Here is a 25,149-nt window from a genome sequence, read left to right on the forward strand (position 1 = left end):
TGATGAAACGCCATGACCAAAAGCAAATTGGGAAGGAAAGGGTTAATTTGGTTTACACTTCCTTTCAGTTTATCACTGAAGGAAGTCAGGGCAGGAACTCAAGCAGGTCTGGAACCTGGAGGAAGGAGCTGATGCAGAGGCTGTGGAGGGGTACTGCTTACTTGATGTGGGATTCCCTTCTGTATGCTGTGGATATGTTTTATTACCATTGGTTAATAGAGAATCTGTTTGGGCCTATGGCAGCACAGAATAGAGCAAGGTGGGAATTCCAAGCAGATCGAGGAGGAAAGAAAGCAGAGGCAGAGAGACTTTATGTAGCTGTCAAAGCAGACAGATGCTGGATGGAACTTTACTGGTAAACCACGAGCCTTGTGGTAAAATACAAGATAACAGAATTGGGTTAATTCAAATTGTAAGAGTTAATTAATGAGAATCCTGAGCTAATAGGCCAAGCAGTGTTTTAGATAATATAGTTTATGTGTGATTACTTTGGATCTGGGTGGCCAGGAACAAACAAGTGGCCTTCGCTTACACTTACTGGCTTGCTTCTCATGGCTTGCAGAGCCTGCTTTCTTATAGGACCACCAGCCCAGGATGGAGCCCCCCACAATAGACTGGGACCTCCAGTCTAATTAAGAAATGCCCTACAGGCTTGCCTAGAGCCCCTTCATAGGGAAGCATTTTCTTAATTGAGGTTCCATCCTCTCCAGTGATTTTAGCTTAGCAGTTCTCAACCTGTGAGTCGCAGCCCCTTTGGGAGTCCAGCAGCCTTTCACAGAGCTTGCATTTTAGATGATCTGCATATCAGATATTTACATTATGATCGATACCAGTGTTAAAACTGAATGAGGGAGGACGGGGGGGGGGCGTGACAAAATACACCATGCAGAGAGAGCTTGAGTGTGGAGTTTATTTAAGAAGAGGGTTTTGGGAGGGTAGAGCGGAGAGGGGGAATGGAGAGATACAGAAAGGGGAGGGAGACACCAGGAGCTGCTTGCTTGGGCAAAAGAGACATAAGGAGTAGACAGAGCTTGTCTCTTAAAGGGACCTTTGCAGTATATACAGTTGAACTTGCTGTAAGCCCATGGGCGACTGTGCCCAAGGAGCAGAGCCAAAGTGTTCCTGGATACTAATACTCCCCCCTTCTTCTTCTTCTTCTTCTTCTTCTTCTTCTTCTTCTTCTTCTTCTTCTTCTTCTTCTTCTTCTTCTTCTTCTTCTTCTTCTTCTTCTTCTTCTTCTTCTTCTTTCTTCTCCTTCTTCTTTTCCTTCTCTTGCTCCTCCTCCTCCTCCTTCCTTCCTCTTCTTCCTCCTCCTCCTCCTCCTTCTTTTATTGAAAAGGTGAGGAGTTAGGCATGGCAGATTATGGGGATGAGGGTATGGAGTTCTCACAACTGCTTCCTGCTGATTTGGGGCATGGGGGACACCTGAGACAACTGGGGTGCTGCCATGTTCTGGGGTAGCTGGTTGTTTTCACTGCTATCCAGGCTCTGTGGAACTGTCCGGTGTCTCTTGGACCTGGTGGGGTATTGGCAGAGGAGAGGGCAAGGTTAAGTTTAGGAAAAAAAATCTTTAGGTTCCGGTGATTGAGGGAGGGGTGTCAGGACTAGGGAGGGGTGAGGAGGCTTAGGCTCTTAGGGCCTGGTAATTGAGTGAGGGGTACATCTGACCTGTTCCAGGTGAATCCTCCAAGTTGGCTCCCTAGAACTTACAAGAATTCTTTGAGCTTGTGAAAATCTAAGTTTTAGACCCATTAGCATTTTTACCATTTATAATCTGTACTGAAATTTGTTTTGTAGAAATGGCATCATACTCATGTCGGAAATGACGGTGACAAATGCTTTTGGCACAGTGAAAAGTATGTTTTAGGTCTATAGTTAGAAGACGACCAAAGAGAATTTAAAATCTTGCTCTTGCAGTATAGTAGTAGTAGTACTCCGTCAGAGCTAGATTAATGGCTTACCAGAATTCTATTGGTTAACGCTAAGACTGCAGACCCCTGGGGTCCTAATATAGCAGTAGTATAATGAAAAGGAGATCTGAAACATGTTTTATTTTTTTAAATGTCTCAAATCGCTTGCCTTTGTCATGACTTAAACCTTTTATCCTCAGACCTTCATGTCTTGCATGTGCGTACCTTAGCAACCTGCATTTGTACACCTTAAGTCACTTTCTTGAACCCTAAGACATTTTTAGATCCTTGCAGGTTCAAGAGACACTGGACAGTTCCACACCACAAACCCTGGACAGGAGTAAAGCTACCACTACCCCAGGATGCCACCAGCACCCAGCTCTCTCAGGCCCCTCTCCTCCAAGATGAAGCCCACAAATAAGCAGGAAGCAGTCTTCAAAATCTGCTGTCCCAATTCCCTCAACCTGCCATGCCTAACCCCTGCATTTTTATCATAGGAAAAAGATGGAAATGTTATTATTTTGCTGACCTTCCCTGTTACCTGTGTACCCTGTCCCTTTAAGAGACAAGTTCCGTCCACTCCCAACCCTCCTTCCACTGAGGCAAGTGGATCCCCTCCTTTCCCCCCTTCTGTAACATGAGGGCCTGCTTGTTGGGGTTTCTGTCCTGCCCAGTTCCCACAGTCTTTAGGTCCCAAAGAATCACACACAAGGTCTACATAAGTTATAAAACCGATTGGCCCATTAGCTCAGGCTTCTTGTGAACTCTTATAACTTATATTAACCCATTGTTCTGATCTATGTTAGCCAGATGGCTCAGTACCTTTTTCAGCAGGACAGGTCACATCCTGCTTCTTCCGTGTCTGGACAGGACTGCGGAGTAACTTCCTTCTTCCCAGAATACTCCTGTTCTCATTGCTCAACCTCTACTTCCTGTCTGGTTGTCCCACCTATACTCCCTGCCTGGCTACTGGCCAATCAGCATTTATTTAAAACATAATTGACAGAATACAGAATTGTCCCACACTACCCTTCCCTTTTCCCTCCATAATCCACGAAATAAACTCTATACCCAAACTCTCTCTCTACATGATTTATTGGTCTGTTTCTCACCCGCCAGGGTCTCCCACCTGCCAAGGGGACCACTGAGTCCTCGCTGCCCCACCGAGGTCTTAGGTGGCCCACTGCTGCCCTTTGTGGGACGGGTCTTCCTCCCTACCATGTGTTTATAAACAATAACACAGAGTTTTATAGATGCACAGTTGAATTTAAGTTGCATACATGGATACACATAGATACACATACAGAGTTAAAGCTAGCTCACATTCACACATAAGAAATGAAAAGTGAGCAAGAGGAAGCTGGCTTCTCCATCTCTGACTCACACTGTGTAACAAGTAAGCAGAGTAGACAGACAGTGCGCAGGTCTTTGGAGCAAAGAAAAAAGTGAAGAATCAAAGCTACCAGTGAAAAGCAGATTTGTTACAGGTGAGAGAGAGCTGTTACAAGCAGATAGAATCCCTGTGTGGGGGTAGACTGTGGTGCTGCCTGGATTAGGGAGGAACCACATGAGTCTGTGTCTCCTCCCAGTCCCAACCTGGTGAAGTGGTGGCTGGGCACATGGTCACCCATAGCAAAGATGGCGATAGGTCTTCTGACCCTCCCTCTTTGCCCTTAGTTAAGACAGCAGTGGCCATACGGTCGCCCATAGTAAATATGAAGGTTAGGTCATCTGACCTGCCCTCTTTGCCATTAGTCAAGATGGCAACAATGACTGGTTACCCATAGCAAAAATGGTGGTGAGCCCATCTGCCCTGCCCTGTGCCTGCCCATGTGTTGTAAGGCACTTAGAATCTATGTGTTTCTTAGAGCAGTTGAGCAGCAGACTCAGAGGATGCATGAAACATACATTTAAAACAAAATCACATCTGTGTGGTCACACACATTCTTTCATACATGAAGTAGACAGGAAAATTCCCCAGCATAAACTGCCAGCCCACAGTCAGGCAGGAAGAGGGACCCATCCTCCAGGCTGGATGGTGTAGCGGTGACAGAGACAGGATAGGGTAGGAGGGAGAGAGAGAGAGAGAGAGAGAGAGAGAGAGAGAGAGAGAGAGAGAGAGAGAGAGAGAGAGAGAGAAATTGATTTTGAACGGGAGAGAGAAAAAGAATGTTTCCTGGTAAAGGGCGGATCCTGCCCCAGACATACTTAGACACGGTAAGGGAAGGAAGTGCAGCTTTTTTGAGTGAGATAGGAAAGAAAAGTCCCAAAGAATGAACTCTAGCTTCCCAGAGGTTCAGTATGGACTGTGGCTCAAGCTGGCCTTGGGTCATCACTTGCAAGGTTCAGGGGCTGTGGGAAAGGGTGGGCACAAGCCATACCCCTACATGGTCACATGGGGTCAGGGCCCAAAGGGTTTTAAGCCCAAGAAATGTGTCATTGCCCAGTACAGTTCGCTTTTCAAGCAAACCACAGCTGAGATGAATTCATATGGAGAGACTGTGAGTGTGTTTAAGAAGAGGATTTGGGAGGGTAGGGGAAGGGAAGGGAGAGGAGAGGAGAGAGAGAGGGGGGGAGGAAGGAGGAGAAGGAGGAGGAGGAGGAGGAGGAAGAGGAAGAAGAAGAAGAAGAAGAAGAGGAGGAGGAGGAGGAGGAGGAGGAGGAGGAAGAAGAGGAAGAAGAAGAGGAAGAAGAAGAAGAAGAAGAAGGAGAAGGAGAAGGGGAAGGGGAAGGGGAAGGGGAAGGGGAAGGGGAAGGGGAAGGGGAAGAGGAAGAGGAAGAAGGAAGAAGAAGAAGAAGAAGAAGAAGAAGAAGAAGAAGAAGAAGAAGAAGAAGAAGAAGAAGAAGAAGAAGAAGAAGAAGAAGAAGAAGAAAAGAGAGAAGAGGAAAAAGAGAGAGAGAGAGAGAGACCTGAGCACTGCTTGCTTAGGCAGGAAGAGGGAGATCGGGCGTGGGCAGAGCTTGGAGTCTGTCCGAGATCAGGCTGGCCTCGAACTCACACCATCTGCCTCTGCTTCCCGAATGCTGGGATTATAAAGGTGTGCATCACCACCGCCAGACCAGAGCTTGCCACTTAAAGGGACTTTTGCACTGTGTACAGTGGAACTGCTTGCCATAAGCTGAGGGATGTCTGTGCCCAAGAAGTGTGCCTGGATACTAATAACCAGTAGCAAGAGAACAGTTATGAAGTAGTAACAAAAATAATTTTAAGGTCAGGGGTCACCACAACATGAGAATTATATTCAAGGGTCCCAGCATTAGGAAGGTTGAAAACACTGCTTTGGCTTGTGTCAGTCTGACGTGAAACTATCCAGCACAGGAGGTTTTAGGGTTTATGGATTAGTGACCTCAGAATGGATTGGTACCGAATATGTGAGTTATCACAGGAGAGCTGATAAAAGAGTTGAGTTCAGTTCCATTCCTTCTTTGCCCCGTGCCTGTCCTCTTGCCCTTCGCCTCCTACCATGAGACAGTGCAGGCCGTTCAGTTCTCAACAGACTCCAGAGATGTAAGAAGTAAATCTCTGTTCTTTATAAGGTATCCAGTCTGGGACATTCCGCGATAGAAACACAAAATAGACCGAGACATCCACATAGAAAATGCTGGTGTAAACTATTTTCATGGCAGCAGAAATTAAAATGGAACAGTAGGAATGAGGGTGTTGTGAAACTTATATCAAAACAGTTTGTGAGGTGGTTTTGCTACAGATGAAATATTGAAAACCAGCCCTGAATGCTGTGTGTGAGGTACTGAATATATCTCCCAGACAACAGTATTGTGAATAGAACTTACGACAGTTATCAAAGACAAGGATAGAGTATGGAGTGGGCCTCCTACTGGGAATATTTAAAGGATGAGAAGTTCATTAAAGTGAAGAGGGTTTTGTTTCTTTGTTAATAGAAAAAAAATAGATAGGCATGGCAGAGAGGCCAGCCTGGTCTACGTAGTGAGTTCCAGACCAGGCAGAGCCACCCAAATTCTTTCTAAACAAGAAAATAATAAAAAAGAAGGGAATAAAATGGATCTATGTTTATGGATGAGAGGAAGGAAAAGGAGTTATCAAAAATTAAGGGAACTTAGATGCACCCGGAAAGTTTAGGGTTAGTTGCAGGAGCTGTCTTAGTTTCCTCTCTGCGGTGATGCAATGCCCTTACACAAGCCAACTTTTTGCTTTTTGTTTTTTATTTGTTAGCTCACAGTTGCAGTCCACCATGACAGGGAACTAAAGGCATCCTGAGCTTGAAGTAGCTGATTGTATCATGTTCTCAGCCAGAAGAGGACAATGCATGCAGGTGCTGCCATTGCTCTGTGCACATTTTATTCCACCCAGGACCCCCTGACTAGGGAATGGTGTCACCGGTGGTGCCCACGGCTTTCCTTAATTAGCATAATCAAGATGATCACCCCCAAGATATGCCCCAAAGCCCATCTCGAGTTGACTCTAACTTTTGCCAAGTGGACAGCTCGATTACAGGAGTCAAAGGGGAAGGGTGGTTCAGAAAGGAAATGTTTGGCAATTCTAAAGACTTCAGAGAAATTCTAGGAAATCGGTTGAAGACGTTTGAACGTGCAGGTAAAGGCTGCATTCTTTAGAAGTGCAGCATCATATTCAAAAATGGAAAGGAGTCTGAAGTTTTGGCGAGATTGCAGGAACACGTCAGAGCAAGAGACCGTGACTGTGAAGAGAAAAAGAGCCCTTTAAATCAGGATTGATAGGAGAGAAAAGAAATGACATGGATAAAACTAATAAAGAATGAGTTTTAGTAAAAGAGATGGCAAAACGACGTGGAAGTAAGACAAGACAGACTCCTTGGAGAGAAAACTCTGTGCCCATCATGGTACAGAGAGAACAGAGAAAAGAACTTGAATGCATTGGAAAATGATGCTTTGAAGGCTGAATTTTAAAGACGTCGTTTCCTCCAATTCAACTTCACTTTGTAGAATTGTCCTTTATTCAGATTCTTATCAAATTAAATCAGTCTCTTGCCTTTGTGAAGTATAACAGGAGGGCCGGGCTCATTGGGGTTTCTGTCCCACCCGGTCCTCCAGCCATTTAGTCCCAGAGAAAATCACGCAGAGGTCTCCATAAGATTATAACCTGATTGGCCCATTAGCTCAGGCTTCATATTAGCTCCTATAACTTATATAGCCCATTATTCTTATCTATGTTAGCCATATGGCTTGGTACCTTTTTCAGTGAGGTAGGTCCCATCTTCCTTCTTCCGTGGTCTGGGCAGGAGTGAGTAATGGGCTTCTTCCTTCCTAGAATTCTCATCGTCTTGCCTCTACTTTCTGTCTGGTTAACCAGCCTATACTTTCTGCCTGGCCAATCAGTGTTTATTCAAAATATAATTGACATAATACAGACAATTCTCCCACACCAGTGAAGTGGGATGCTTTCTTTACCTCTAATATCCTTTCTGCCTACCATTCAAGGCCCACCCTAAATCTCACATCCCTCTCAAACTTCCCTGATGAGCTCAGTTTGTGGCACCAGTAGTGTTTATAGTATTTATTACAGGAAGTAAATTATGATGCCACAAAGAGATTTTGTTTTGTTTTGTTTTGTTTTGTTGTTTTTGCTATGCTGATCAAACCCAAGGGCCTTGTACATGTTAGACAAGTGCTCCATCATTGAGCAACATCCCAGCCCTTGATTTCCTAGATGGGATCTTTATAATATTCCTGTCTCAGCCTCCTAAATGCTACAGTCATAAGCTTGTAACACTACATCTGGTAAGAACTAATTTTTTTACTTTTATTTATTTATATGGGGAGCATTCATGGCATGGCATATGTGTGGTAGTCAGAGGACTATTTGGAAGAGTTGGCTCATCCTGGGGATGATGCTCAGATCATTATTAGGCTTGGAACATGCCCATGTACCCACAGAGCCTTCTCACTGGTCCGGAACTGCTTTTCAATAGCAGTCCTTTGGAGCACCTGAATCTGAAACTTTGGGATCAGCAGATTAAATGGGCCATGTCAGGGCTCAACTTTATTTGTAGATTTTTGCAGTACCTAACACTACTAGCCCCTCCACTGCATCCTGCTGAGTGGTCATTGGTGTCAGACCAGCTTCTGGGGGCCACTTGATGCCTGCCGGTGGGCTGCTAACAGTTTTTGAGCTCCAAGTATGTTCCAGGTATGTTCTCACACAACAGGAATCCAATAAAAGTATATTCTGTATTTGTTGTACCTCCTTGTGATTCCTGGGGACAAGGGAAGAGCAATGCCCCCAGACCGGGGGTCCCTGAATGCCTCTGGCTTGCTGTCCTGGGAAGAGGTCCTTCTGAGAGTGGGTCTGAACTCCTCAGGGTTTTTAGACTGGCTGGATTTTGAGTTACATCACTTTTATAATTAGGAAAAGAAAAGGAAAACTCTGGCATCAAATTCCAGTCACCCTTCTAACTTAGGGGAAATGGTTGGCAGAGAGGAAAATAAATAATTGCAACACATAATCAAGAAATGAGGATTGGTGAGGAAGGAGATTAGGCAAACGCCACTGCTCCGGTTTGTTAATCATTCACCGCGACGGAGGAGAGTTTCTCCCTGCCCATCTTTATTTAACTGCCTCTGACGGGCCAGCTGTGTGGGTGGAATCCAAGGACCACCTGCGTGGGGGAGAATCCAGGGACTTTTTGGTGGAGTAATTACTGGCCACCTTTAGGATATTATGGTCGACTGTCATCTTGGGAGAAACTAGTACGGTAGGGATCAAGGCAACCTCACAGAGTCGTTTCAGCTGCTAGGGCAGGTCAGTGGACTGCTGATCACTTGGGTGGGGGCTTGGGGGGTTGGGGGGGAAAGCTGGTCATCAGGCCCTTTAGAGTATGTACCTCTGTGTTCTATTCTTTAGTTTTCAGATTATAATTTAGTTACATTTTCCTATTCCCTTTCCTCCCCCCAAATCCTCCCATGCATCCTTTCTTGTTCTCTTTCAAATTCATGTCCTCTTTCTTCATTAATTCTGATTGCATGCATATATTCCTAAATATAACCTGTTCAGGCCACATGATGTTACTTGTATGTATGTTTTCAGAGTGGAGCATTTGTTAATGGACGACTAACTGTGGTTCTTCCCTGGAGAAGACCACCCCTCTCGCTCCCAGCTTTCCTAAGTCGCCTACAGTTCTTTGTGTAGAATTAAGGCCCCATGAGCTTTCTCCCACTTACTTTTGTATATTCATTGGGATCCTCCTTGTTCAGCTCATGATTAGGAGGTCATGTTGGTGAGCTGATGTTACTAATTACAATCTCACAGTAAACTCCTTGATCCCTTGACTCTTACAACCTTTCTGTCCTCTCTTTCTGCAATATTCCCCTTAGGGACAGGAGTGTTTTGTAGATGTATCCATTGGAACTGGACTCTATAACTACACAATTTGATTGGTCATGGTTTTCTGTGGTGGTTTCCATCTGTTGCAAAGTTAAGTTTTCTTGATGAGGGATGAAGACTATACTTATCTGTGGGTATAATGACAAATGTTTATAGATTATTGTTAGAGGTTATGCTGATTTGGTAAATTAGTGGTTATAGATTCTCTGTTAATAACTATGACTTCACTAGCACTGAGAAATTAGTTAGCTGGGTTTACAGTACCAGACAGGGTTTTTCTCTTGTTGAATGGGTCTTAAGTCCAATTAGAGAGCTTTTGTTTACTGGCAGGGTATGTGTGCTACTACTACATCCTTAGGGTTAGTGTGCCATGTTGGTCATGGATGTGGTTCATAGGCATTATAGCTAAGTAGGACTGTTGGTTTGCTTCCTTCTTTTGAAAGCATGTATGGTCCCTTCTAATACTACAAAAACTATTCCCCAGGGAAAGGGAATTCAAATCAGTCCCAGCTCAGAGATCTCTAGACCTTTCTTCTGAAGTTCATGGTGTCTTCAGCAATAGGGGCTTACCTTACACCTCTAGGGGTAACCAAGAGCAACAGCAATAGGTTTTATGGTTTGGGAGTCTCTTGGAAAGCCCTGGCCAAAAACTCAAAAGAGGGCTTCTCATGTCTGTTGGTTTTTGTTAGGTGCTCTTTGGGTCTTTCCACCAGCTAGCTCAAATAAGAAAAAGTCAATAAAATTATATTTGTATAAGTTAAGTTATGGCATAGTGGCACAGTGCTTGTCTGGCATGCAGAAGGCCTTGGTTTCAGTCCTCAATATCACAAGAAAAAAAACCCAAGCAAATAGAAAAGCAAACAAACAAAAACAAAAAACACTAAAAAATATTAACACTTTGCTAGGTGGTGATGGTGTATGCCTTTAATCCTAGCACTCAGGAGGCAGAGGCAGGTAGATCTCTGAGTTTGATGTTAGCCCAGTCTACAGAGTGAGTCCAGGACAGCCAGAACTACACAGAGAAACTCTGTCTCAAAAAAACCTAACAAACCAAACAAAACCAGACCAAACCAAACTAAACAAAAAAAATCAAACTATGTTTGTGTATCTATACATGGAATTATGTGTATTATGGGTTTTTTAAGGTGGAAAGTTTAGAGTCGTGAATAGAAGACACTATTGCCTTAGAGTCATCCACCACCTCTGTCTCTTACAATCTTTCTACCTCCTCTTCCTCATAGATTCCTGAGTCTTGAGGGGAGGGGTTTGATGAAGAAAACTCATTTAGAAATGAGTGCTCTGAAGTCTCTCACTCTCTACACATCGTCCAGTTTTGGGTGTCTGTGTTAATTCCAGTCTACTGCAAGAAAACACTTTTCTGTTGAGGACTGAGTGAGGCATTAATCTATGAGTATTATGATATAATTATGATATAATTAGGAGTTTTGGGTGTCTGTGTTAATTCCAGTCTACTGCAAGAAAACACTTCTCTGTTGAGGACTGAGTATTAATCTATGAGTATTAATCTATGAGTATTAATACTCATTAATCTATGAGTATTATGATATAATTATGATATAATTAGGAGTTTTATTGTTATGTTCATTTAGCAGAATACTGATAATAGGCTTTCTTTTAGGTTCATGACCGATCTAATCTCAGGTTCTTGGCCACTTTAGCAGTGCCATGTTTGGGTACCATCTCATGGAGTGAGCCTTAAATCTAATTTCAAAAAGAGGGGTTGTTTACTCCCATAACCTTTGTGGCACTGTTGCACCAGTGTATCTTGGAGGCAGATCTCCGTTGTGGGTCTCAGAGTTTGTATCTGGGTGATATTGGTGATCACTTTTCTCCTCTTGTAGTGTTCAGAGTACCTTCTAGTACCATGAATGCTACTTGGTAAAAGTGGAGCCTCTAGTTAGACATCAGCTCTGTTTTTCTATGTTTGATGACGTAAGTATTGCTGTCTTCAGAAACGGGACCTTACCATCAGGTGGAAAACAATCAATAGCCTTAGAAATAACCTGTGGTATTTGGAGGCATTAGATGTCTACTTGGGGCATTGTTTCCTCCATTATATGGTGACTATTTAAATTCCATATATATATATATATATATATATATTATATATATATATATATATATATATATATATATATATATGGAAACATGCTACTGTAGAAGCGTCCTAAAGGACATGTTTCCATATAATTTTTCAAATGGCCTTTAATATTAGTTGTCCCTCTCCATATTCTCTCCTTTACTCTGCTCTCCCATGCCCCCTCCCCATTTAATCCCCCTATTCTAGTTTTTCTTTTGTCTATCCATAAGACCATGTTGTATAAGTTTGGACTTATTGGCATAGGAAAGGACTTTCTGAACAGGATGCTGATTACACAGGCACTTAGACCAACAATTAATAAATGGGGCCTCATGAAGCTAGAATGCTTCTACACACCAGAGGACACTATTTGGGCAAAGCAACCACTACAGAATGAAGAAGAACACACCCTTTTTCAGGAATCTTTACTCGTTACACATCTGGTGGAAGGCTAGTAGTTAGACTATATAAAGAAATTTAAAAGGCCCTGAACATCAAGAAAATAAATAAGCCAGTTAAAAACGGGGTACATAACTAAGCAGAAAACTAAGCAGAAAGTTCTGAAAAGATCGCACACAAATAGTCAAACACTTAAGAAACAGTCGACATTTTTAGTCACCAGGAAATGAAAATTAAAACAACTTTGAGATTTTGTCTTACTCCAGTCAGAATGGCCAAGAACAATGAAGCAGATGATGACACCTGTTAGTGAGGATGCCGGGAAAGGGGAAGAGTCACTCATTGTTGGTGGTCATGCAAACTGATACAGCCATTACAGAAAGTCAGTGTGGAGGGCCCTCAAAACCCTGAAAATCAATCCACCTCAAGATGCAGCTATACCACCCAATGGACTCTACATCCTACCGCGGAGATCCTTATTCATTCGTGCTCATTGCTGCTCTATTCATAACAGCCAGAAATGGCAAACAGCCTAGATGTCCATCAACTGATGGATGAGTAATAAAATTCTGATCTGTTTACACAATGGAATATTGTTCAGCTGTTAAGAAAGATAACTTCATGAAACTCAGAGGTAAATAGATAAAGCTAGAAAAATGAATGATCCTGAGCTCCGTGAGCTAGACCCCAAAAGACAAAATTGTGTATTTCCTCTGAAGAGCATGCTAGCTCTTCAGTCTTCAGTGTGTCTACAGTCTGAACCACAGGGTTAGGTATCTAGTAAGGGACCAGGAGAGAGGAGGGGGGTCTCCTAATTTGCCAAATTGAAACCCTCTCCTGCTCCCAGCTGACCTGGGCTCAGGCATCCCCTCCTCTACAAAATGACTTCCTTTTTGGCTTGGAATGAATTGCTCTTCGCACGAGGGGCCCTTAGCAGAGGTGAGTCCTCGTTCTTTCTCCTTGTCACATCTATGCTCACGTCTCCTCTTCACACCCAGGCTGTTTCTTCTGTGACGAGGTGGATATCACAGCATTCATCACAATGCTTTGTGCCATGTAGATTAAATGGCTGCTTATTAAATTCAGGTTTTCTGGCAGAACAAATGTGGGCAAAGCAGCCGCAGGCTATGTGCCCCACAAGAGCTCCACAGGGGAGGCTTCCGAGAAACAGAGATGCTGTGACTTGGCCCTTCTCCAGGCTCTGGAGAGTCTCTGACCCGACTCTGTTCCAAATGACCGTCATTGCTGCTCTCTGGGTGGCTGTTTTTGGTGAGTAGTAGACAAAAGTACAGATGGGCAACCAAGAGTTACTCACAAGACTTTAAAAATGAGATGGTTTAGCTAGTGGACACCCAGTTTCAACAACAAAGGATTTTTTTGGTCAGCTGGAGTCGGGGCGGCTTCTAGGTATTTCACCTCGAATTTCTTGCCTAAGTTTCCGAAGCAACCTCTTTCCTAGCAGGAATCTGACATCAACCTATATTGTCTAGCAATGACTAAACACATTTCATGGCCTGGAGATTGGTCTGGAGTGGGGAAGGGAGGAGCATACTTCTACTGGGGCTCGCAAAGGACAGCGTAGTTCTCTATCACTGTTCATTTTTAATAGGGAAAGTAAGATTAAGACTTTTATATCTGAAGAGTTCCATGCTTCCTCTTCTAGGTAGCCAAGGCTGGACTTAAATTCATAACCTTTCTTACAGATCACCATGCCTGGCTTATTATATCATTTCAAATGAAGCAGTAAGGTTCTGTTAAGGCAAATCTACAAGAAATTTGGCTTTTTCTTGATGCTCTCTGATCAGAGATGGGTAATATATGATGATGAAATTTGTGACTGTCTCCTTCTTAGAAAAGTTATTTTATATAGTAGAGAAGAGAACAAATGTATGTCCTCTGTCATCATCGTTATTATCACTTATCAGCAGGCATATCTGCACATCGCCCGTGGGTTTGTGGCACAGGGGGATAGTACATTTATGATTTGTTTTTGTTTAGAGGAGAAGAGAACTGTTCTCCCTCTACAACTAGAGCACTAAGATGCTCTGTCTCAGGGTGTAACGTTGGCTGTTGCTGTCCTCTTGGCGTCTAGGTAAATGTGGTCTACCACCCGATATACCCGGTGCCTTGCTAGTAAGTGAGACAAACAAAACTGAGTTCGAAAGCTATGAATTCCTGAAATACAATTGCCGCCCTGGCTACATTAGAGCAACTTCAGGCCAGGCTATTTATTGTGAAGCTGGGGGGACATGGACCGTTACCATCTCCTGTGTCAGTAAGTACCGGCGTTTATTTTTCTCACTTATGCACTTACCAGTTTTGGAACATTGGCTCGGGTTATAATTACTGAATCTTAAGTCACTAAAGAATTAGCAAATTCATCAACTAGTATTTCGAATGTACACAAGTATGAATCTTCTGAAAATCAGAAGAAAACCGAGTAGACGACAAGAAATAAGCTAGAGACAATGAAGAACGCTTTACTATCTGGGTAGATTTATGTCAACTCGACACAAGCCAGAATCATCAAAGAGGAGGGAACCTCAGTTGATAAAAAGATCAGGCTGTAGACAAGCCTGTAGGGCAATTCATTAATTAGTGATTGATGGGGGAGGACCCAGTCCCTTGTGGGTGGTGCCATGCCTGTGCTGGTTGTCCTGGGTTCTGTAAGAAAACAGACTCACTAAGCCATAAGGAGCAAGACAGTAAGCCATACCCTCCCCCTCCTTGGCCTCTGCGTCAGCTCCTGCTTCCATGTTCCTGCCCTGTTTGAGTCCCTGCCCTGACATCCTTTGATGGTGACCTGTGATGTGGAAGCGTAAGCTGAACAAAACCTTTCCTCCAATGTCACTTTGGTCATGGTGTTTCATCACAGTAACAGTAACCCTAACTAAGTTATCAGTAATGCACTAGACACTTCTTTAAATAAATATTGGGACTAAGGCCTGGAGTGAGATAGTGAAAACCTTCAGTCCCAGCACTTGGGAAGCAGAGGCAAGCAAGGACTTCTGTGAATTAGGCCAGCCTGGTCTACATAGCAATTTCTAGGCCACCAGGGCTACATAGTGACAGATCATAGCTCAAGGACAAAACATGAAATGAAACAAAGAAAAGAAAAGGAAAGGAAAGAAAAGAAAAGAAAAGAAAAGAAAAGAAAGAACTAGGCCTAGTAGGTTGGTTTATCAGGTAAAGGTGACCTGAGGTGATCCCTGGAAAGGTGGAAGGAGAGACTTGACCCTTTAGAGTTGTCCTCTGAGCTCCACAAGCATACTGTAACCAACTCCCAAGCAGCAATAACAGCAACAATAATAAAAATAGTAATGATAACAATAATGATAAAATATCCTGGGTTTAAGTGGCCAGAAAGTAGCAATCTTACCTCAAACACATGGGGAGCATTTGCTTTTATATGCAGAATCTAGAGTTTTAAAAAATATACATACATATATATATATACATAGATACATATATACATACACATATATATACAAATACAAATACACACACATATATTATATATGAAAGGAAGGTGATCATAGTGGCTTGTGAATATGCTTAAAATACAATGCTATACCTATATGAAAGTGTCATAATGAAACCCACTATTTTTATACTAATTTAAAAATTAAGTAAAATCATGCAGAAAACAAAATATTTCTTGGATTTGGAAGGGCAGCTAATTCACTGTGAGCAGGGAATGCATTCTGTACTGTCCCCCAACAGCAATGACACGCTATGTCTGTCTTCTCTTTTTTGTTTCTTCTTATACTCAAGAAAATTCCTGCTAAAATATACCAGGGTGATAAAAAGAGATCAAACTTTGTGTGAATTTTCCCTCCAGAACAAAAATTCAGGAGTGTGATTTAGAGATAAATGTGACTGTAAACATGCAGGCCTTCCTGAATGTGGGGTCCACCTAAGTGTTAGTTTCCAATGGTAGCACCTGTGAATGGTGAGATCACTTACCATCATGTTGATTTTTCTCTAGAAAAATCATGCAGGAATCCAGGAGACTTACCAAATGGACAAGTAGAAATTAAGTCAGATTTCTCTCTTGGATCACGGATAGAATTCAGCTGCTTAGAGGGGTGAGTGTGAGGTAATTTATAAATAATTCCAAGTTAACTTTAGAAAATAACTACCTTCAAATTTTAAAGTGCTATAAAGAATATGTATTAAGAGCTACCACTTCCACTCCATGTACCTTATTCCTTCCTGTGTTAAGAAAGAATTTACGTTTGTCAGTTTCTTTTGTATCTTTGCAGTGTTCCGGCATTCTAATACAAGCCAGGAAGTTAGCACATGCTCATAAATGTCCCTTTCTGACGACAGGCTTAGTTCATGTTTAAGCTTTCTATATAGGGAAGTTGGAAAGGTGAATAGCGATGTTATGATCATATTTCATCGTATACATGTGAAATTCTCAAGAACAATGAATGTAAAAAAAATCCCCGAATCCTGCTGGATTTAACAACGCAGATCTTTAACCCTGACACTTAGGAGGCAGAGACAGGTGGATTTCCGTGAACTTCGGTGGGCATGTGAAAGGGTTTTAAAATCCCTGAGCCATAGCTTCCTTGTTTTTTATAGGAGCAGCTGGTCCAGTTTTCACTGCTGAGTAATGTACAATTTTAATGTGTACATTAATTTAAATGTGTAGATCATTTGTAACTTTCACTTGAAATGTATTTTGAAATATTGTCTTCTGCTACAATGCATGATGATTTTTTAAAAAAAAATTGAATTAATTTAGCATACTGAGTAATGGGTTACATTATGACATTTTTGTTCCTATGTGTCGCCATACTTCTTGGCTTTTACATTAATCTGTACCATACAAGGAGGTGGGCACATTATGGCATCTTCAAGTTTGTATCATTATATGTTGTTCTACTTCATCCTCTCTCCCCCAAACCCTCTGCTATGACTCCTTAGCTGAGAAAACATCATTTCTTCATCTTAATATCTGTTTAATCACCTTTATACTCCTTTACTTAAAGTGGGGATTCCATTAAAATCTTTGACCTTCTCTTACCTAGGTATATCTTAATTGGCTCTTCCACTAGTTATTGTGAGATCCAAAGTAAAGGAGTTGCCTGGAGCGATCCTCTCCCAGAATGTGTAAGTAAGTAAAGACACTTTTTGCCTTGGTTATAAACATTCCTAGGGACCGAATCTGCGCGTCCTGCCTGACACGTGTGCCCTCCACATACATTTGCAAGAATTTTATCACGGTTAACATGCCCCCCTGACCATTTCTTTCTCTTCTACTAATTTCTCAGGTGTCAAGTGTAGGCCCCCTCCAGACATCAGCAATGGGAGGCACAGTGGTGGAGATGAAGATTTCTACACGTACGGCTCCTCCATCACCTACAGGTGTTACCCCAACTTCTCACTCATTGGCAGTGCCTCCATCACCTGCACTGTGGTGAATAAAACAGTGGGTGTTTGGAGCCCAAGCCCTCCCACCTGTGAAAGTAAGTCCCAGGGTGAATTCTGCTCCCCACTCTTCACTTATGTTTTGCTTAAAAGAAAAAAAAAAGGTGAATTCATTGTGGGAAGTAACAATTTAAAGATAAATGAATGAGTGTGTATATGCATCTATTAGTTGACTAAGAGATACTCAATGCATTAGAGTGGCAAATAACAACAAATCACATTAATTTGGGAAATTAAGAACTTCTCGTTCGTCTATAGTCTGTTCTAAGACGTTGGCTACATGTAGACAGCTTTCCCTGGAGAGCATCCTGGACATGCCAACAACTTAGAATAGAGCTCAGCAGTCCAGGTTCTTTGGTCTCATGGCATTTCCACATGGGTATGTGTTTTTGTGATCTCTTTAGTAGAAGAAAGAAAAATAAATTCATCCCTTGACTGGGATGACTTTATTGCCACCTTTTATTTAGAATTAGAAATATGTATGTGTTCTTATATCCTGTTCTCAAACTGGAAGTATTCATCAGAACTAAAAGTTTTCTGCGGAAGTCTGTAAAGGTTTTGTATTATTATAGGACATGCCATCTGCAAACAGGAATGCTTTGACTTCTTCTTTTACTATTACCATTTGTTTCCTTTTATTTCTTATTCTTGTCTTATTGCTTTAGCTAGGGTTTTAAGCACTAAAACTGATTAACAGTAGCAAGAGTAGGCACCTGAGTCTCACTACAGATTTTAGAGGAAATACTGTGGGTTTGTTTTTATTCCTATTTAGTATGATGTTGAATATAGTACAGGAAGCATGTAGATACTTGCGTTCACAGATATGCACTAGGGAAACCAAAACGTCAAACATTCATGGCTGTCTCTTCCACGGGTGAGATGTATAACCTGCTTTCCACCCAGAAATCTGGAAATGGACGTGGTTAATAGCCTGGTGATCTCTGCACTATCTGTGTGGCCAGGATTCCCCCAGACTCTTATCTTTAGCTTGTTTTCCCCAGTCAATCTACAGTACTATCTCCACCTAGATCCTTGTCATGAGCATTGCTTACCTTGAGCCTGCTGGGTCAGTTAATCTATAGAATCCATCTTTATGGAAGGTATCACTTGTACATTACAAGAATTTCGATATAGTCATGTCTTAAGCTTTGTTGTGCATGTGGGATTGAATTATTTACTACGAGGAAGCTTTTGCCCAAATGGTGCTTTGTTTAAATATGCCTAAAATAAACTGTCTGGAACCAATAGCAGCTACTTCGTGTAAGTCCCTCAAGACACAAGAATAGTCAGGCCCCTCCCTTGAGGACCTCTAGCTGACCGGTTCCACCCACAAAATAACTGCTCTGACTGTTGGACCCTGCCCCCATTCTATAGAGTAAAAAGCCCAGTGTCTGGACATGAAATCTCTCCACCTCCACTCTGGAAATCTCCACCCTGTAAAGCTCCACCCCCTTCCCAAGAAACCCCATCTAAGCCGATCAAATCTTGTTCAGTTCTTACCCAAGCAGAGGCAGCCTTCATCCTAATTCTTTCCCTCCCAAATATATCTCTCGTGTGAAATTGTTTTGCGTAGTGTGACTTTGTGGTATTCTTTGGCTCTTAGTTGCCAGGATACCTTTTCCTTCAGAGCTGCAGGTGTTCCTTGACCCCAGACTGCCAGGATGCCTTTCTATTGAGCCATAACACTTACCCTGAGTCCTGTTGAACCGAATTTCTTGCCTCCTATAGATTTACACTCTGCTGGCTGTGGTGTTTGCAGACACTCCCTCTCCACACACATATAATTTATTGTTTATAGCCTTTGTAATGTTGAGGTGTGCTCCTTCTATTCCTGCTTTCTTCAGGAATTTTATCATGCAAAGATGCTGAGCTGTGTTGAAGGTGTTATCTGTATCAGTTGAGATGATCATGTGATTTCTGTACTAAGTCTACTTAATATGCTGAATATATTACTTTACGATTTACTTACACTGAAACAACATTGGATCTTTAGAATGATGCCAGCTTGGTTATGGCATATGAATGCTTTAATATGTTTTTGGATTTGGCTTTAAAAATTTTATTGAGGGGGTTTTAAATCTGTTTCGATCAGGGAAATTGGTCATCATGTGGGCCTTTGGGATTGAACTCAGGTAGTCAGGCCTGACCAGTAAGTGTCTTTATCCACTGAGACATTGACTTTTACCCTTTGCCGTTTTTGACATCTCAACTATGCCATGTACGGGAGGGAGTCCTTCTCATGTCATGTCTATTTTAATAAGAGGCTAAATGCCTCTTGTATTTGAAATCTTTCCTCTTAGGTCTGGGAAATTTTCTGCTATGCTTTCACTGCACTGGGTAGATTCTGTATGCTTTTAGGTTATTGTACTTGTTTCTCCTGTCCCGGGGAGTCTTAGATTTTTCATCTTGGTCTGTGAGGATTAATCTTACACATCAACTTGACAGAGTAGAGAGTCACCTGGAAGACAGCCTCTCAGGCATGCTTGTAGGAGATACCTTCATTGTGTTAACTGGGGTGGAAGAGGTGTTCACCCATCCTCCTCTTACCCACAGCTGCTGCTCTGGGCCTTTCCTCCCTTGGGACTGGAGCAGGCTACACAAAGACTCCCTAGTCTGGGACTGGTTTGTTTTCCTTCATGTCCACAGGACTCAGTTGTACCTTTCAAGATGGTGCCAGTCCTGGGCTGCCCCCAAAGCCATCAAGTCCTGGGACAAAAGGGACTTTTCCTCATGGCTGGCCCCGTCTTCCTAGCTCATCAAAATCCACAGCCGGACCTGAGGCTTATCTGGAGAATCAGACTTCCTGACTTTCTGTCTGGCTTAACTTTTGGGTGCCTTCTGCTCCCCTACTCCAAAGAGAACTGAGTAGCTGAGGCTGTGTTAGGGTGGCTTCTATATGTCAAGGGTCTCCCCCTGCCTCTTTTCTGGCATCCTTTTCAATTACTTTGCAGATTTCTAAAGCTCTTGCTCTATTTCCAAATAAAGTTTATTTTTCTTATTCCGACTTCTTCACGGGGAGTGGGAGGGGGGCTTTCCATAGGCATCCTCTAGTTGTCTTCAATAAAATTCCTATTTATATTAATTCTCCAAGTTACATTTTTTGTGGTACCCAGGGCTTCATGCATACTCGGCAGGCACCCTTCCACTAATCCATATCCCCAGATCTTAAATTATCTGTGACGTGTGTGTGTGTGTGTTCATGCGTGCACACGAAGGCAGGTACAGGAGTGCCATCGTATGTATGTGGAGGTCAGAGAACAAACTTGGAGGTTGGTACTGACCTTTGATCTGGAGGTACCCCCCTTCCACCCTGAAATAGGGTCACTCCATGTATGCCTCCCAAGGACTGAGATTAAAAGTGTGCACTACCATGTCTGGCTTTACGTCTATGCTGCATACACCAAGATAACTGCCCTTACAGCATTAGGGAAGTCTCCTGTCTCATCATAGGACTGCTGAAATTACAGATATATGCTACCATATATCTGAATTGTATGTAGGTTCTGAGGATTAGAATTTAGGTTGTTGTGTTCACTCTACTCACTGAGCTGTTGTCCCTATACCCTTTAACTTTTAAAATCTACTTGTCTTTGCTCATAATTCTTCAGGGATCAACTGTCCTCAGCCATATGTTTTAAATGGAGTAATTGATTCTGGATTTAGAACTACCTATAAATACAAAGACTCTGTGAGATTTACCTGTGTGAAAGGGACCATCCTCAGAGGCAAAAATACAATCTCTTGTGAAGCTGATGGCAACTGGCATCCTTCTCCCCCCGTTTGTGAGCTCAGTAAGTATGGACCATGAAGGAATTTTATTGTTTGGCACATAAGGATATTCAGGTATATTTGTGTGAACAGACTTTCATGTCTAGATTCTGAGTCACAAAAATTTAAATTTGGATTAATAATTTTTAACCTTGTTTTCTTGTTGGAAAGAAGGACGACTTTAGTACTCCTTGCAAGGTCTTCTGTCATACATGGTTATTCACACTCCAGTCCTAAGGATAAGCACTGGTGTTGTAGATATAGAAGATTAGTATACTTATATCATTAATTTTTGGTAGTTAATAGATACTTGTCTAACAAAATGGTGCTTGAAAGACAGGTAAAAATGTCCCTTTTTAATTTGTACAGAAGTAATATACGGACTAGACATGCTAAAACAATTAACTTGTGGATCTTTTTTAATAGTGATAAAAATTCTAATGTTAACTTCGAAATAGTCTTGGTTCCTAGGGAGAGTTAAAGCAATCTATCAATTGTGGACAGTATTATTACCCTAATTTGGCTGATGAGGAAACATCTTCAGAAAGTAAGTGACTTCTCAAGGTCACACAACTGCTAAGGGGAGGAAGCCTCTGATGTCTTACCTTCTGGGTTTTATACTCATGAGGCATTATGAGTCTTTATCTTGGGGAGTTCTGTGACATTGGTACAAGTAGTAGGGCAGATCTCTATCCTGGAGAAGCATTTATTAAAGTAGCCAAAATTAGTAAAGAAACCATTCAGTATGTCTTGGAGAGTACTCAAAGGAGTTACAACAAATTAACAAGCATTTTTTTTTTTGCCAGCAAATCCAAGGATACTGGATAGAAATAGTGAGAGGCCCCTGTATTGAGCTAGCAATAACATCATCTCATTGAGAACTGTGTCTGTGATCTCATGAGTGGAAGCTCCCAACTGCTGTTGGGTGAAAGATGTGCTTGAGATGGGCTGCTATTGAATAGTGTGCATTTTCTAAAGTTCCGTGCTGTGAAAAGGTTATATTATGCAGATGTCAGCCGCCAGGCATCAGATCTGTTCATCTACCTTCCATGGCATAGGATGGAGAAGCCAGGGGAGGGAGCTGCTCAGTTGTATCCTCCTGTTTCTGAACAGCTCCGTCTCAGAAGAGAAATGTTCTAGTAGGGTGGCCAGCAAACTGTCACCTCCAGTTTCCTCATTTTATAGACTTGGGAATGAGCAAATATCAATGGATGTCATGCTCTTGACTCTGGGCTGTAGACTATGCATGCGTGGTGCTTGGTACAGCTGGATGCAGGACCCCTTACTGACACCCACCCCCTTTTCCCATCTCACAGCCCCTACACTGCAAAAAGGGTTCTGGTGAAGAAACTGACTTATTCTTTCTAGTTCCTGTCTATAGCACAAGAAAGCTACATTGTAGAAATTAAGCCAGTCTCAAAAAGACAAACAGCGTATGTTTCCTTTCCTTTCTGGCTTCGAGGTTATGCATTAATGCACAAAATCCTGTATGAGTATGCACTGCAAAGACAGAAGCGAAACAGGTCAGAGGGGATTAGCAGAAGGGGTAGAAACGAGACAAGGCAAGTAGGGGTTGGGAAGAGATCTGCTCACTGTATATACTATCCACTTGTATGAAAATTCCTTTCTGTAGCACAGTACTAGGGTTAGTTAACATACATAGAAAAAGTCAAATAGGAAAGAATATTCTAGAGTAGATTTAGAACAAGCTTCAGAGACTTTGAACATCCTACACCCCAAGAGCCCCCCTAAGTTTAACTGGGTCTGACTATAAAGTAATATGTGCCCCAGGGTTTTGTTTAAAAAAAAAACAAACACTGGGACAATCAGATAATATTGAAGGCTAGCCATTATACATACTTCTACAGAGGTATATCAGCCAAAAGTGCAACAAGAGAGTTAAAGAGAAAAATTAGTTGTTTCAGGTAGTTAGGAAGGCAAGGCTGTGTCACATACTTGAGTGAAATAGATTCAACTTAAGTACTCTAATCAAGACACAAACAAATAAGGAAACAAGAAAAATAACAACAAATCTCGAAATTGATGAGGGGAAGTCGTATTCAAATTGCTATTACTTTATATGTACAGTTTTCAGATATGAAGAAATCACAAAGAGTAACTCACAAAGAAGGCAAAAGGTGGCAATACAAAATATAAGACTACAAGCAGAAAAGATTTTCAAAATACTTATAAATTGTAGGCCGAGATTGCTCATTCCACCCAGACCCTAAATAATTTCATAGAAACTGTATTAATTAACAGTACTGTTTGGCCAATAGCTTAAAAAGTATTTCTAGCTATCTCTTATATTTTAAATTAACCCATCTCTATTGATCTGTGCATCACCACGAGGTTGTGACCTACTGGCAAGTTTCCACTGGGCTCCCTCAGGCATCTTTCTCCTTTGGTGGCTACATGGTGTCTCTCTAACTCTGTCTTCTTTCTTCCTCTATCTGCTTGGAATTCCTGCCTTACTCTGTTCTGCCCTGCTGGTAGGCCAAAGCAGCTTTATTCATTAACCAATGGTTCACAGCATACAGAGGGGACTTCCACATCAATAAACAGGTTTAAAAGAATTAAAGGAAAGTATTATGTCTCACCACACAGAAGCACCAATAAAGATAAATTATTCTAAGGATGAAATGCAAGTTTGAGAATTGAAAAACATAGTAATTGGAGAATTTGCAAGAGAAGCACAATAATAAACAAGAATAAGATGGAGAGAGAGTCAATGCCTTTAGAGATAGAAGCAACAGAGATTATACGATTTGTAGCATAGAAGGAAAAAGGGAGAAAAGAGGAGCAGACTAAATGAGGGATTTTAATAAGAGTATGAAAAAGAGAAGAGAGTTAAAGGAAAAGAAAATTATTCAGAGAAAAAGCGATCAAATATTTTCCAAATTTGACATAAATATTTAATCTATACATTCAAGAAGCTCACTTGTAACTTATGAAGGTTACATTGTAAAAGTTCAAGACCTGGAGATAACATAGTGAAAAATTTGAAAGGTAAAAATAAATAGAAAATGTTTTCAAGAGGAAGTAGCAAGAGAAAACCAGCACATCAACAAAATTAACACCTGGATTTTCATTAGAGATGATGGCAGCTGCATGGCAGTGAGTGAGAAGATATTGTTAAAGTGAAGAAAAACATGGACCAGCAATCCAGCAAAACATCCACACCCATATTATTGAAACACCACAGCAAATAAAATTACTACTTTATAAAATTTTATGTTTCATGTATTTATGATAGTGGAGAGAAAAACAGAGTGTAACTATATATTTATAGCTTCCCTTCTCTCTCCAGCTACCTCCTAATTGTTCTTGTGCTGGGGACCAAACCCACGTCTTTACACATGATAGGCAAACCCTTATACTGCTAGGTTATACACTCTATAATAGACTCTTTATTTCTTCCTGTAGATTCCAGCCAATATCTGCTGGTTTTATTGTCAAATACATCTTTGTCTGCAGCTAAAACCTGTGTTATTATTATTAAAAGCAATGCTTCTAGATACGCTTAATAATTCAATTATTTTCATTTTTATAGCACGCTCCTTAAAATAAGTTGCATAGAAGAAATGGGCATCAATTGACTCTTTGTATCTAGTTTCCACATCTGGGAATCCAATCAACTGTGAATTTAAAATATTTGAAAAAATGTATCTTACTAAATATATACAGAATCTTTCCCTGTTGATAGCTCCTAAACACTCTAGTGAAGCAGGTATTTACTAATATTGACATTACCTTAGATACATAAGCAACAAAAGAGGTGACTTAAGTATGTAGGATGAGGAAATATGTAGGTTGTGTGGAAACATTTATACTACAGACTTGAGATTCTATGGACTGGGGATTTTTGGAAGTCTTGCAAACCCATCTCCACTACTAAAAAATGACAGATAATTGTATCATCATCTTATTTCTTATTTATCTATACAATGATAATTCATGTGCTCATGCTTTCCTCTATGCTTTCAGGCAGAACACGTTCCTCTCATTTCTTGGGAAGATGATCTTTTAGCAAGAATAAATAATATCAGAATGGTTATTATGAAAAGTCTGACATAATTACCAAGATTTATGGAAAAATTAGAGTTCTCTATACTACTGGTGGGAATTTAAATTATTCTAGACACTTTAGAAAATGACTTCAACAGTTCCCCTGAAGTTTGAACATGTGACTA

General features: G+C 41.5%; 1 protein-coding gene across 5 annotated transcripts in view; it reads left to right on the forward strand.

Moving 5' to 3' along the window:
* Positions 1 to 8,463: 8,463 nt before the first annotated feature.
* The window catches only part of C4bpa (complement component 4 binding protein alpha), a 35,773-nt gene continuing 19,087 nt past the window's right edge, over positions 8,464 to 25,149 (forward strand). Inside the window, exons 1-8 of one of the 5 annotated variants that reach the window (XM_038348501.1) lie at positions 8,464 to 8,667; positions 12,597 to 12,688; positions 12,836 to 13,018; positions 13,842 to 14,024; positions 15,738 to 15,837; positions 16,789 to 16,874; positions 17,032 to 17,226; positions 20,797 to 20,979. In XM_038348501.1, the coding sequence (XP_038204429.1) occupies positions 12,631 to 12,688; positions 12,836 to 13,018; positions 13,842 to 14,024; positions 15,738 to 15,837; positions 16,789 to 16,874; positions 17,032 to 17,226; positions 20,797 to 20,979 (988 nt within the window). In that variant the 5' untranslated portion in view covers positions 8,464 to 8,667; positions 12,597 to 12,630. Of the gene's footprint in view, positions 8,668 to 12,596; positions 12,689 to 12,747; positions 13,019 to 13,841; positions 14,025 to 15,737; positions 15,838 to 16,788; positions 16,875 to 17,031; positions 17,227 to 20,796; positions 20,980 to 25,149 lie in introns of all 5 variants that reach the window. The other 4 variants (XM_038348502.1, XM_038348505.1, XM_038348504.1 and 1 more) reach the window with 4 other exon arrangements.

The sequence above is a fragment of the Arvicola amphibius genome, chromosome 12 (assembly GCF_903992535.2).
Source record: "Arvicola amphibius chromosome 12, mArvAmp1.2, whole genome shotgun sequence".
Classification (NCBI taxonomy): Eukaryota; Metazoa; Chordata; class Mammalia; order Rodentia; family Cricetidae; genus Arvicola; species Arvicola amphibius.